The 13,498-nt window shown below is 53.6% G+C and overlaps 1 protein-coding gene across 2 annotated transcripts; it reads right to left on the bottom strand.

The window, feature by feature from the left end:
* Positions 1-568: 568 nt before the first annotated feature.
* On the bottom strand, positions 569-6,125 carry MARVELD1 (MARVEL domain containing 1). Of its 2 annotated transcripts, none has more exons than XM_074002389.1 (2): positions 3,512-6,125; positions 569-1,521 (listed from the first exon to the last, which is right to left on the bottom strand). In XM_074002389.1, the coding sequence occupies exon 1, from the start codon at positions 5,935-5,937 to the stop codon at positions 5,416-5,418; it is 522 nt and encodes a 173-aa protein (XP_073858490.1). In that variant the 5' UTR covers positions 5,938-6,125; the 3' UTR covers positions 569-1,521; positions 3,512-5,415. The 2 variants fall into 2 exon arrangements, with proteins under 2 accessions (XP_073858490.1, XP_045217248.1); XM_045361313.3 differs by having other exon boundaries at positions 3,834-6,125.
* Between the last annotated feature and the right edge of the window lie 7,373 nt (positions 6,126-13,498).

Raw genomic sequence — 13,498 nt, 5'->3', positions numbered from 1 at the left:
AATCTGAGGGGAATCGGGGCAAAGGCAGGTGGGGTGTGGCCCAGGCGGCAACACCAGAGCAGGCCACAGTGGTATGCAGGGAAAAAAACAGGGCCTGGGCTACAGGAGACCCCAGTTCTGCCCCTCGTCAGCTATGTAGCATCAGGCAGGTTGCCACCATGCCCTGGACTTCGTTTCCCCTTCTGTAAAGCGATGGGGTTGGACTAGAACAGGACACTCTAGCTCCACAACCACGGTCTTTCTGCGCCCAGAATGAGAGGCAGTGGAGCTCTGTAACAGAGCGCCCATTGAGAGCAGGGACAAAAGCCTCTGGAATTTCCTCCAGCCTCCATCAGGGACACAGGCAGTTTTCTTCCCTCTGGTTTCTGTCCTCAGGCAACCCCTGGTCCAGGCTCCTAATTGCACCAGACATCTGTGAACTCACTCTCTTTCCTTCCTAGAAGGAAAGAGGAAGCCAGAGAGGCAGAAAAGAGGCCAGCGGCAGGGCGTGAGGCACAATGAGACAGAATGGGAGGACCTCACAGAATGGGAGGGATACTGCAGAAGACCAGGACAGAAGACACACACGCCAAGAGCAAACAACCAAACTTTATCCACAAAAGCGTATTTGTAATCACCACTCAACAATGAGGCACATCGGTCCCCCCTCCCCAACCACCCTCACTCTTCCCAAATCCACTCTCCCTTTTGGCTTTTATAGAACACTGTAGAAATCCTTTCCTGGGTCTGCAAATGGCCCTAGACTGGGATGGGAGCTGCCCAGAGTGGTCTTGGGCTGGACTGAGTCCTGGTACCCAGAGAGAGAGGCCTATGCAACTGCCTCCAGTATCCAAAAGTTCTGGGGGCAGGTCAGGGGCCACCCCTATGGCACAGGGCCTTGAGGGAGGGTGAATGTGGGCGGTCTTACGCGTCCTTCTCATACCTGGCAGACAGAGGGAGCACAAGCCGCTGGAAGCCAAGCGGGAAGGCACATCTAGAAGAGCAGTGAGCTCTGGAATGCTACAGGCATGTGTGGATGGATGAGGCTCCATGGCGGCCAAGGAGATATCTGCTCCTGAGTAAGGTCATCTGACCACAGACAGCACCAGGGGCTGGGGGCTAAGAAGGAGATCTTGAGAAGGATGGACCTGAGCTAAAGATGTAACTTAGATGGTGATCTGAAAAATGAAAAAAAGAATAAAGGCTGGAACTCAAACCCATTGTTTAGGGTACAAGAGTACACAGCTAAGTTCCAGGTGTCCAGAATCTTGTGTCCAAATCATAGCACAAGGAGAACAGGAATTCTCTTGAGTTAAGGCAAAATCAGTCTTCACCCATCTGGGCTCTTCCATTGAATGGTGTGGAAAGGAAGCTGCTGGGCAGAGGTCATTCCTCTCCCCATCTCCCCCTACTGCCAGTGAAGACTCTGAAAGTTTCTGCAGGCCCAGGCCAGAATGGTGTTGCCAGCCCAGGGCAGCGGGCCCTGAAAGTGGTTGGTGTGACCAGCTCCGGGAATCTCCATGGCCTCAGCAACATGGAAACCTGCAACAGGAGAGCCAAAGTCAATGGGCTTCCAAGGCACCCCAAGTGTCTCACCCCAAGTTCTCACCGCATCAGCACTTGGGGCTGAGGGAACATTACCCTTCCTGGAGCTTGGCAGTGGGACCTGGCCTAACTGAGACATTGAAGGAGTTGGGGGACTTTGGGATCAGTGTTCTAGAATTTCCCAGAGAAGAGAAAAAAACAACAAAAACAACCACAATTTGGCCGGGTGCAGTGGCTCACGCCTGTAATCTGAGCACTTTGGAAGGCTGAGGTGGGTGGATCACTTGAAGTCAGGAGTTCAAGACCAGCCTAGCCAACATGGTGAAACTCTGTTTCTACTAAAAATACAAAAATTAGCTGGGTGTGTTGGCCCGCGCCTGTAGTCCCAGCTACTTGGGAGGCTGAGGCAGGAGAATGGCTTGAACCCGGGAGGCGAAGGTTGCAGTGAACCGAGATCACGCCATTGGACTCCAGCCTGGGTGACAGCGAGACTCCGTCTCACACACACACACACACAAAAACAAAAAACAAACAAAAAACCCCACGATTTTACTGGGTACAGAGTTTCAGTTTTACAAGATGAGAAAAGTTCTGAAGATAGATGGTGGTGGTGGTGGTGGTGATGGCTGCATAACAATATGAATGTTCTTTTTGAGACAGGGTCTCGCTGTCACCCAGGATGGAGTACAGTGGCACCAACACGGCTCACCGCAGCCTCGACCTCTTGGGCTCAAACGATCCCCACCCTCAGCCTCCAAAGCAGCTGGAATCACAGGCACACACCCCACACTCAGCTAATTTTTAAAAACTTGTTTGTAGAAACACAATCTTGCTATGTTGCCAAGGCTAGTCTCAAGCCTCAGCGTCCCCAAAGTGTTGGGATTACAGACATGAGCCACTGTGCCTAGCTGTGAATGTTCTTTTTTTTTTTTTTTTTTTTGAGACGGAGTCTCGCTCTGTCGCCCAGGCTGGAGTGCTGTAGTGCTGTGGCCGGATCTCACCTCACTGCAAGCTCCGCCTCCCGGGTTTACGCCATTCTCCTGCCTCAGCCTCCCGAGTAGTTGGGACTACAGGCGCCCGCCACCTCGCCCGGCTAGTTTTTTGTATTTTTTAGTAGAGACGGGGTTTCACCGTGTTAGCCAGGCTGGTCTCGATCTCCTGACCTCGTGATCCGCCCGTCTCGGCCTCCCAAAGTGCTGGGATTACAGGCTTGAGCCACCGCGCCCGGCCGAATGTTCTTAATGCCACTGAACTATACACTTAAAAATTGTTAAGATGGTAAATTTTAAGTATATTTTGCCACAATTTAAAAAACAGCTATATTAACATGTACATTACATGTTAATTAAAAACCAGATACATTAACATGTATCTAACATGTATTGATACCCTACTATATAGAGTATAGCCTGGTCATGAAGAGGCCAGGCTGCCAGGGTTCAAATCCTACCTCTACCACTCATTAGCTGGGAGACCTTGGGCAAGGTATTTAACCTCTCTGGGACTCATTTTCCTCATTCGGAATATGGGAATGACATTAGAACCCACCTCAATAGGGTTATTGAGAGAATCAATGGACACCTGTAAAATGCTTCGAGATGTGCCAGCCACATAGTAGAGCTACACAGGTGCTCTGACGGCAACATATCTAGAATTACATTCATGCTTCACACACCCTAAAACTACACCTTTGCAACCTCCACAGAGAAATCTAACACCTGTGCACCTAAACTTTAAAAACAAGCTCACGAAAACACATGGCCTCCCCTCTTCTAGTTTCTAATCCAGAGAAGGTTGAGCCTTTTCAAACAGCAGGGCCAGGCACAGTGGCTCACACCTGTAATCCCAACACTCTGGGAGGCTGAGACAGGAGGATCTCTTGAGCCCAGGAGTTCAAGACCAGTATACAAAATATAATGGGGCCCTGTCTCTACAAAAATTTACAAATTAGCCAGGCTTGGTGTCACGTGCCTGTAGTCCCAGCTACCTGGGAGGCTGAGATGAGAGGATCGCTTGAGTCTGGGAGGTCTGCAGTGAGCCACAATCACACCACTGCACTCCAGTGTGGGTGACACAATAAGACTGCCTCAAAAACAAAACAAAAAAGAAAGAAAAAATAAAAGAGCAGACCATTGAAGGATTTTAGCGAAAAGATTGAATCTTCACAACTCCATAGATACTGTGGTTATTACTGTCACCTCTCCAACTTGCTCTGAATAAAAACCCTTTAACTTTTGGAAAAGGAGTAGGCTCTGTGCTTTTTATTCAAATGCCCATGACCCCTTCCAGAAAACCAAGAAGCGTCTTACTTTACAGGCCCAGCCAGCAGGTCACCCCAGCGTCAGAGAGTGGTTCTTCTCTTTGGTAAGGGAGATCCACCCTGCCAGCTGCTTCAGGTCAGTGCCGGGATCTCTTGCAGGTGACTTTCCTTTAGACTGGGAAAACCATCTGAACAACTTTGGCTTCATTTCTCCAACAATGTAAAGGAATGTTCATATTTCCCAGTTCGGGTCTCTGGCGAGGGGCAGCAATCTCCTTCCTCCATGGGGTGGGTCCCCTCCCTCTGCTAGAGAAATTCCCTGGGGAAGAAAGAGAAGGCGCTCCCCAAATCTTCAAACAGAACACAGCCAATGGGTTGGGCCCTTAGGCATGAATGAGAGCCCGTACAGCACAGGGATGCATGGAACCTCAAGGTAGGAATACTGCTCCAGGCCCAGGAGCAGTTAATACAGTAAACTAAATTATTCCTGTAATAGCGGGACTTCTCAGAGTCTTTGATAAGCTAATGAGCATCTCCAGGAAAGGGAGACAGCACCGCTGACAAACCTATTTGGCCTTGAAACCCTCTTTTAGGAGAGGCGGCTCCTGAGCCAGGGGTCCTGACTCACCCACCCTTTTAATGAAAACAGCGCTGGACTGCAAGTCTGGGTTCTAATCTTACTCTGGCTGTTCCCAAGAGCAGGCTCTGGGTCCCCATCTGTAAGAAGGGGTGGGGTTCACCTTAACATTCCGCCATGGTCGTGGGACTCCTAATGCAAACAGATAGGGGGGATGAGGATGAGGGGGGCGGCAGAAGCCTGTGAGGAAGGCTGGGAAGAAACTTGTGTCACAGAGAGGCCAGGACAGTTAGCGTGTGTTCGGGACTGGCCTGCAAAAACCTGAAGGACAAAGGCGGAGTAGGCAGAGGCACGAGGAGACTCCACAAGTGTATGTGTACAGCCCACCGGCTCCTCCTATCCGTCCCCACCTCAGCGGATGGGCCCCACCCCAGGACAACCAAGCACCGAGAGACAGACTGAGAAGGGCCTCGCAGGATGCCCGCACAACCCCCAGCTAAAACCAAACTCTTCGCTCATCCTGCGACCAGCCAAGGCCTGTCCTCAGCTCCGCCCGCGGCCCAGCGCCTGCGTTTCACAGCACCGGAGGCTGGGAGAGCGGCCGGGGAAGGGGGTGCTCTTCCGACCGCGGGGAGGGAGGGAAGGGGGCAGGCGGAAGCCTGGTTCCAATTTGGGAGCCTCCTCCGGATCTACGCGGCGCCCGTCCACGTCTTAGTCTCAGCAGGGAAGGGAAGAGGAACCGCGAGGTTTCGCCTCGGAGCGGCTGGTCTGCGAGTGTGCATCCGCCCGTCGGATCGCAGCCTGCGCTGGTCCCGGGAGACTGCGCGTCCGGCGCGGCTGTCGGGATTCTGGGCAGTGGCTGGGATTCTGGGCGGCGGCGGCGCTGCCGTCGGGCGGGAGCTGCGCGTCAGTGTCCCTGGACGCGGGCGACAGTGGAAACAGGGAGAGGGTGCCAGGGCGCACCCGCGCGGGGCGGCGGCGAGGGGAGGGACTGGGGGCGCTGGTCTCCGGGGGTCCCCCGCCCCGATCAGGGCCGCGGCGGGCGCGGGCGGCCTCACGCCACCTCCTGCTTGCCCTGGCAGCGACGCCCGCAGCCGTAGAGCGCCGACAGCAGGTAGAGGCCGTGGCAGACGCCGCCGCAGACGGCGGCCGCCAGGAAGGCGTGGTAGGCGCAGGGCAGCGGGTAATCCTTGAGGTTGCAGTAGCTGTGGCGCTGCATCTGGTCACTCATAATGCCGGTCGCGGCGCCGTAGAGCGCGGCCGCCAGCACATCGTGCGCCACGTTGACCACGAGCCAGCGCGAGCCCAGCACGGGGACCAGCTCGTGCTTGCCCAGCAGCGTGAGGAAGTAGAGGCCCAGAGTAAGCAGCCAGAAGAGCACCGACACGAAGAGCGCGAAGTGCACGGGGCCCTGGTACTTGCTGGTGGCGATAGTGATCCAGAAGGCGGCGCCGGCCAGCAGCTGCAGCAGCCGCAACACGCCCAGCGGGCTGCGCAGGAAGGGCCGCTGCAGGCGCACCGCGCCGCGGGCCGCACGCGCCTGGGGCGGCGGCTGGCGCGGTGGCGGCGGGAGCATGGCCCCCGGACGCGGTGGCGGCGGCGGCGGCGCCCCGAGCAGCGGAATGGCGGCGCCTTGCTCGCTGGGGCAGCCCGGCCCAGGTGCCCGCTGCGCCCGCCGCGGCCTCCTCGCCTTGCTCCCCTCTTAGTCCTCTCTTCCTCTCCTCCTTTCCCCACCCTTCCTCTCCTCTCTCCTCCCCTCGACTCTCCTTGCCTTCTCTCTCCTGCTCTCCACCCTTCCCACCCGCCCCTTTCCCTTCCCACCCGCCCCTTTCCCTTCCCCTTCCCCTTCCCCTCCGCGGTCTCCTCCCCCGCGCGCTCCTCCCGGCTTCCTGCCATCTCTCTTGCAGTCTCGCTCACCACCCTGGCGCCCCCCTTTCCCCTCCGCGCCAGGCCCCCAGCTCGGATTCCTTCGTCCTCCGGCCAGGGCAGGGCGCACCTCCCAGCCCGACGCGGGCCTTCCACCCTCCCCGCCCGTGCGCTGCTGCTCCAAGTTTGCACATCTGGGGCCGCCCCTACCCGCGCTGCCTCCTCCTTTCCCCTTTCTCCAGCCGTAGCGCCCACCCCGGGCCTCTGGGCTCTTTCTGGGCGCGGGAGGAGAGCAGTGCTAGTTTTGAACTGACATCCACTGTCACCTGGACGTCGGCAGTCTCCTGCCAGGGCCCGCCTTGTCCTGTCCAAAGCTGTCCAAGTTCCCCGTGTGGGAGTAAGAATCCATCACCCACCAGAGGCACCGCCACCCGTCCCACTCGACACAAGTTTATCGTCCACACCCTCTTTTATCCAACCCTTCCTTACCATCCTCCCGTCTTGCCCAGATTCAAAATACGCTACCTAACATGGCCGGGACACAAACCCAGGGCCAAGAGGAAGCAAAGCCCACGGGCTTAACTAGTAGGCCTAACTGCTTGTGATGGAGGCTAACGATGCTTTACATTATTGTTATTCCGTGCGACCGCTTTACCTGCGTTCTCATTTAACCCTCGAAACAACCACAGATACACGCAACTCCGCTCATTTTACTGAGGAGGAATGAAGACCAGGAAGCTGATAACTACCGCGAGTAGTTCTCTCCTTCTTGCACCTTTGTGCCCATGGCATGTTTCTTTTTCTTTTTCTTTTTTTGGTCGGGGCGAGTGGGATAGAGTCCTATTCTGTCATCCAGGTTGCAGGGCAGTGGAGCGATCTCTGCTCACTGCAACCTCCGCCTCCCAGGCTCAAGTGATTCTCCTGCCTCGGTCTCCCAAGTAGCTGGGACTACAGTCGCAAGTACCACCACACCCGGCTAATTTTTGTATGTTTTTTGGTAGAGACAGGGCTTTGCCATGTTGGTCAGGCTGGTCTCGAGCTCCTGACCTCAAGTGATCTGTCCCCCTTGGCTCCCAAAGTGCTGGGATTGCAGGCATGAACCACCAAGCCAGGTCATGACATCTTTCTAAAAGACAGACCTGGTTATTCATTACATTGCTTCCCCTACCGAGGCAGCACAGAAGCTGTCTCTTCTGTGTGGCCTGTTTCACAATTTGTCCCCAACCCATTTCCAGCTTCCTGGCTGGCCCCTTCCTTCCCTTTCCCATGCTGTTACCTGGCATACCGACCCCACCAATCCTTTCCAGTTTCCCAAGTAAGCTCAGAATACCCTGCATTCCCAGACCCCACTTGACAGCAAAACTCCTATTAATCCTTCAAGGCCCAATTTAAATGCTACTTCCTTTTGGTCCAGCCTCTGAGGCTGCTCTTCTAGGCCCCCAGTTGGACTATCCCTCTGCAGCAGTGTTGAGTTGGCTACATCATAACTATTGGATATCGTGTCTTATCCATCTTTGCCTGTGCCTGGCACATAGGAGACCCTCAGTAAAATATGTGGAACAGATGACTGAGTGGCTGCAGGGGCAGCAGTGGAACTGAGGGGGCCCCTCTTACCCTGGGGACTGTGCGTGCCTCAGACCTACAGTTGACCCCACGCCGCAGAGCTAGTCTTCATCTCTCGGTCATAAGATGAGTCCTCTGGCCTTTGGCCTGGCTGAGCAGGTCCTCTTCCAGCAGACTGGCTCCCCTTGGGAGAGAAAAGCTATGTGGCTTCTCAGCGGGTAATGCCTCTCACTGTCAACTCAGCCCACTTAAAGAAGGCTCTGAATGCATTAAAAAAAAAGAGAGAGAGAGAGATCTTGCCATGTTGCCCAGGCTGATTTCAAACTCCTGGGCTCAAATGATCCTCCCTCCTCAGCCTCCTAAAGTGTTGGGATTATAGGCATGAGCTACTGCACCTGGCCTAAATGCATATATATATATATATATACACACACACACACACACACACGCATTTGAGATGGAGTCTCAGTCTGTCACCCAGGCTGGAGTGCAGTGGCAGGATCTCAGCTCACTGCAGCCTCCGCCTCCCAGGTTCAAGTGATTCTCCTGCCTCAGCCTCCCAGGTTAAAGTGATTCTTCTGCCTCAGCTTCCTGCCAGGCTGGGACTACAGGCATGTGCCATCATACCTGGCTAATTTTTGTGTTTTTAGTACAGATGGGGTTTTGCTATGTTGGCCAGGCTGGTCTCAAACTCCTGACCTCAAGTGATCTGCCTGCCTCGGCCTCCCAAAGTGCTGGGATTACAGGCTTGAATGCATATTTTAAATGAACAAATGGTGATGTATAACACCTCTGTCCGTGTGTGACAGCAGGGTGTAGAGACTCTGGGTGCAGGCCCTGGAGTCAGACTGCCAGGCTATGCATCACTGCTTCACTACTCCTTAGTGCTGGAACCCACGGGGAGGGTAGGCTTGAGCTCTTTGTGCCTCAGTTTCCTCATCTCTAAAATCCTGTTACCAGCAAATAGATATTGAGCACCTATTAAATGCTGGGCACTGTTTTAGGGGCCAGTGATTCATAATATAAATGTGATTTTTTTTTTTTTTTTTTTTTTGAAACAGAGCCTCACTCTGTCACCAAGGCTGGAGTGCAGTGGCGCGATCTCGGCTCAATGTAAGCTCTTCCTCCTGGGTTCAGGCCATTTTCCTGCCTCAGCATCCCGAGGCGCCCGCCACCACACCCGGCTAATTTTTTGTATTTTCAGTAGAGACGGGGTTTCACCGTGTTAGCCAGGATGATCTCGATCTCCTGACCTCATGATCCGCCCACCTCAGCCTCCCAAAGTGCTGGGATTACAGGCGTGAGCCGCCGTGCCCGGCCAATATACATGTGATTTTTATTAATTGAATGCTTACTGTATTCTAGGCACTATGATGAGCACTTTATATTCGTTGTTTAACTTGATCCTTACACCAACGCTATAAAATGATTGTTATTCGCTCTGATTTGCTGATGGGGAAACTGGGGCTTACAGGGTTCAAGAAGCTGACCATGGCTGGGCGTGGTGGCTAACCCCTGTAAATCCCAGCACTTTGGGAGGCCAAGGTGGGTGGATCATGAGGTCAGGAGTTTGAGACCAGCCTGGCCAACATGGTGAAACCCCATCTCTGCTAAAGATTCAAAAATTAGCCCAGCCTGGTGGCATGCGCCTATAGTCCCAGCTACTCGGGAGGCTAAGGCAGGAGAATCGCTTGAACTAGGGAGTCAGAGGTTGCAGTGAGTCAAGATAGCGCCATTGCACTCCAGCCTAGCGACAGAGCAAGACTCCATCTCAAAAAAAAAAAAAAAAAAAGAAGAAGAAGAAGAAGCTGACTATGTTCACAGGAAGGTGGTGACAGCTCAAACACCAGCCCAGGGGAGCTGACTCCATACCACATTTAAAGTGCATTTATATAATTTCCACATTTTATTCTTGACTACACTCACAGGGACCCGGAAAGGCTAAGTGACTTGCCCAAAGAAACCCAACTTGTAAGTGTCATTGTCGTGACTCAAACCTAGGTCTTCAGATCCCAGTTTCAGGGCTTTCCCCTCAGCATCCCTTAGCATTCCTCTGTGCCCTGGGGGGACATCTTCAGTGCCCTCCATATGCCAGTCTTGAGTAGGGCGGAGACTCCAATGGGCAGCTGGGAGCTGAATCTGGGTGCTGGGCTGGTGACAGGGGATTAACGTGGGTGGGGGACCTAAATGAACAAACTTTAAGAGAGAGAGAACATAATCTTTCGTTTCTAAAAAAGGCATTGGGAGATTTGAGGGTCAGGGCGCCACCTGGTGAGCATAAACTTCCAGCCTCTGGAGTCACATCACCCCTTACAAGGAAGCGCCTGCAGCGGCTTTGGGGCGATATTTTTAGCCTCTGGAATCCTGGAATGTTTTCACATTCCACGGGGCGGTCCAGCGGACTCTCTGGAAAAAGCATAACATGCAGGAAAATTCTGATTCTGCCCAACTCAACGAATATGGTCTAGGCACCTGCTAGCTGCAGACAATCTGGATGTGGAGAGCAGGAATGAAAAGGACCAACTTCTGCCCTCAAAGCGTTTGCACTCTGCTGGTAGGGGAGGGACCATTGTGGACACAAAAGAGAGGTGTAGATGAGGGTTTTAAGGAAATACAAAAGGGAAGGAGAGAGTATGTGAGGGGAGGGCTGGGGAATCTTTCAGCACAAGGTGTCATTGGATGCCGGATGGAACCAGCAGAGGTAGGAGACCAGAGTTGCTGGGAGTGGCACCCCGCCATGGGTCCAGAGCATGGCTGGATGTTATCGCTGGGCATGCCACAGATGCAAGGCCATGGTTGCTCTTTCCCCTGCCATTCTTCAGGGTCGTGTCTGCAGCCAGCAACCTTAAGAGATAAGGGAACATCTCCCAAAGAGCAGGCTTGCTTACAATAAAAATGGTGATGGTGGCCAGGCGTGGTGGCTCATTCCTGTAATCCCAGCACTTTGGGAGGCTGGGGCAGGCAGATCATCTGAAGTCAGGGGTTTGAGACCAGCCTGGCCAACATGGTGAAACCCCGTCTCTACTAAAATTTCAAAAATTAGCCTGGCGTGGTAGCACACGCCTGTAGTCCCAGCCACTCAGGAGGCTGAGGCTTGAGAATCGCTTGAACCCAGGAGACAGGTTGCAGTGAGTCAAGATCGCGCCACCGCACTCCAACCAGGGCAACAGAGCGAGACTCTGCCTCAAAAAAAAAAAAAAAAAAAGGTGGTGGTGGCAACAGTGGCAACAGTGGTGAGTTCCCCAAGTTCAGTGCTTCTCAGCTGTGTCACAAACACTGCCGGTGTAATGTCCACCTGCACCCCTCTGTTGTTCCTGTGAGAGTTGAGGACAAGGGGAACAGACATAACTAGGATGCTCAGGCTGCTTTATCTGTGTCTGAGGAATCCTGTGTCTTCTACCAGCATCTAAGAAACAACACCAGGCTAGCTTATTGGTGGAGTAAAATCCCATCCCCTGACAGGCGTTCTAGGCAGAAGGAACAGTGTGAGAAAAGCAGTGCCTACACTGTTAAGGGAACAGGGTAGTGCTGCTTGGTTGATTATCTAAGCTTCAGTGCAATGACTTTCAATTGGCCAGAAAGGAAGGCCAGAAACTTGTAACAAGAAGAAATGTGTGGCCCATGCTGTGACCCCGTGATCAGCACTTACGGTTCACAGTCAGATCCTGTTCTGTCTCCAGGCTACTGTAAAAGTACTGCATATATAGACTCAGCTCACATTTTTTAAACATCTATTATGTACCAGGCCCTGGGCTGACACCGGACACAAATCAGCTAATGGCAGAGGCAAAATGCAAAGCAAGAAAGCAGATGGGTGGCAGGACATGCAGAATCCTGCCTTGAGTCTTATGATTAAATTACTAGATAAACATTCCCTGAGCAGCTACTTTGTACCTGGCAGTATGCTATCATTAGATGCCTGAGCTGGAAGAGGCCTTAAGGATCATTTGCTTCAGGCTTCTCATTTTACAGAGGGAGGAACTGAGGCCCAGAGAGGGGAAGCGACTTGCCCCAGGTCACACTGCTGGTTAATGATGGGAGTGTCAGGTTTAGGTCTCCTGACACACAATATGGTGTGTTACTACAATACTCTGTGACACCATCAGGATGGCACCCAAACAGGAAACTCCCTGGAGCTGTAGGGCAGGGGGCTCTGTTCAGGAACACCATGGAGCCAGGCGCAGGACACATACTCACATCTCTGGGCCAAGAGGCTCACTCCTCCTGGCCTGTTCCCAGGATGGCTCTCACCAGGCTGTTGGAACAGAGGCTACTGGGGTAGTCAGTGAGGTCCCCTCTGGGGGTCACTTCTGGGAGGTGCTGGCTGGGACTCTGGGTGGCTCTTGAGCTTGTTGATCCAGCCCCCAGAGAGTACCTGGGCGTTTGCCTGAGCTGTGAGGCAGCCTGGACTCTGGACAGTTGTTTGCAGCAGCAGGGGTCAGGGGCCACGGTCCGGACCCGATCTGACCTTCATGATCCAGACCTGGTGAAGGCATTTGACTCTGGCAGAACTCAGCTCTCACCCCTCAGGGAACACCGGCCAGGACCAGACCGCAAACCACCCAGACTGATTTTTGTGTGAAGCCACCCAGGACACTGGCTGGCAAGGCTGGAACCCTTAGGCTAAGTAATTGTGGGCAACTCTGGTAGGTGCTCCTGAGGCCATGCCATCAAGAGGCTGCCCATGAGGTGTTGCAGGTGCCCTTGCTGGGACCCATGACGGGGATGTGCACACCCCCGAAGACCACACTCTGGGGGAAAGTGGGGCCGCATCTGAGTGGTTGGACGCCCTGAGCCAGGACGGACTGGGTAATCAGCACTGCTCTGACAGTCCCACTTTGGGTAGAAGTGGGGCTGGCTCAACAGTAATAACTAACATTTGCAGAGTACCTACTGTGTTCCAGGCACTACACCAGGTGCTCTCTGCATTTGTCTCATTTACTTCCCACAATAGCCCTGTGAAGTAGGAGCTGTTAAAACTATCCTCATTTTAGGCCAGGGGCGGTGGCTCACACCTGTAATCCCAGCACTTTGGGAGGTTGAGGCGGGTGGATCGCCTGAGGTCAGAAGTTTGAGACCAGCCTGGCCAACATGGTGAAACCCCATCTCTACTAGAAATACAAAAAGTAGCCAGGTGTCATGGCATGCGCCTGTAGTACCAGCTACTCAGGAGGCTGAAACAGGAGAACTGCTTGAACCTGGGAGGCGGAGGTTGCAGGGAGCTGAGATCACGCCACTGCACTCCAGCCTGGGCGACAGAGCATGACTCCATCTCAAAACAAACAAACAAAAACAAAACAAACAAAAAAATCCTCAACTTAAAATGAGGAACCTGAGCCCAAGACATAGGGAGGTTATGTGGCTCATCCAGTGTCACACAGCTAGTAGAGACAGAAATTCCAAATTGGAGCTTTTAACCACTACATTTATCTGAGGCTTCAGCCTTGGTCTAGGAGGAGACAAAACATCAGAGGACTGCCCCTGAATGGCAGGAAAGAGAATGGTCCTGATTTTGTGGGGAGGGTTAGGAGGTAGAGCGCTGGGCAAGAGGCCCCAAGAATGAGTGGGGCCAGGCAAGAGACCATGAGAGTGGGTGTGGTTGCTGCAGTCCCTGAGATCTGCACTTGGGAGCCTGACTCTGTTTGCTATTTCCATGTCTGCCCCTGCTATGCTAGGGAGCCCCTGGAATGGGGGATTTGCCCCCTAAC

This window comes from Macaca fascicularis, chromosome 9 (genome assembly GCF_037993035.2).
Source record: "Macaca fascicularis isolate 582-1 chromosome 9, T2T-MFA8v1.1".
NCBI lineage: Eukaryota > Metazoa > Chordata > Mammalia > Primates > Cercopithecidae > Macaca > Macaca fascicularis.
This window is presented reverse-complemented; position numbering and strand designations above follow the sequence as displayed.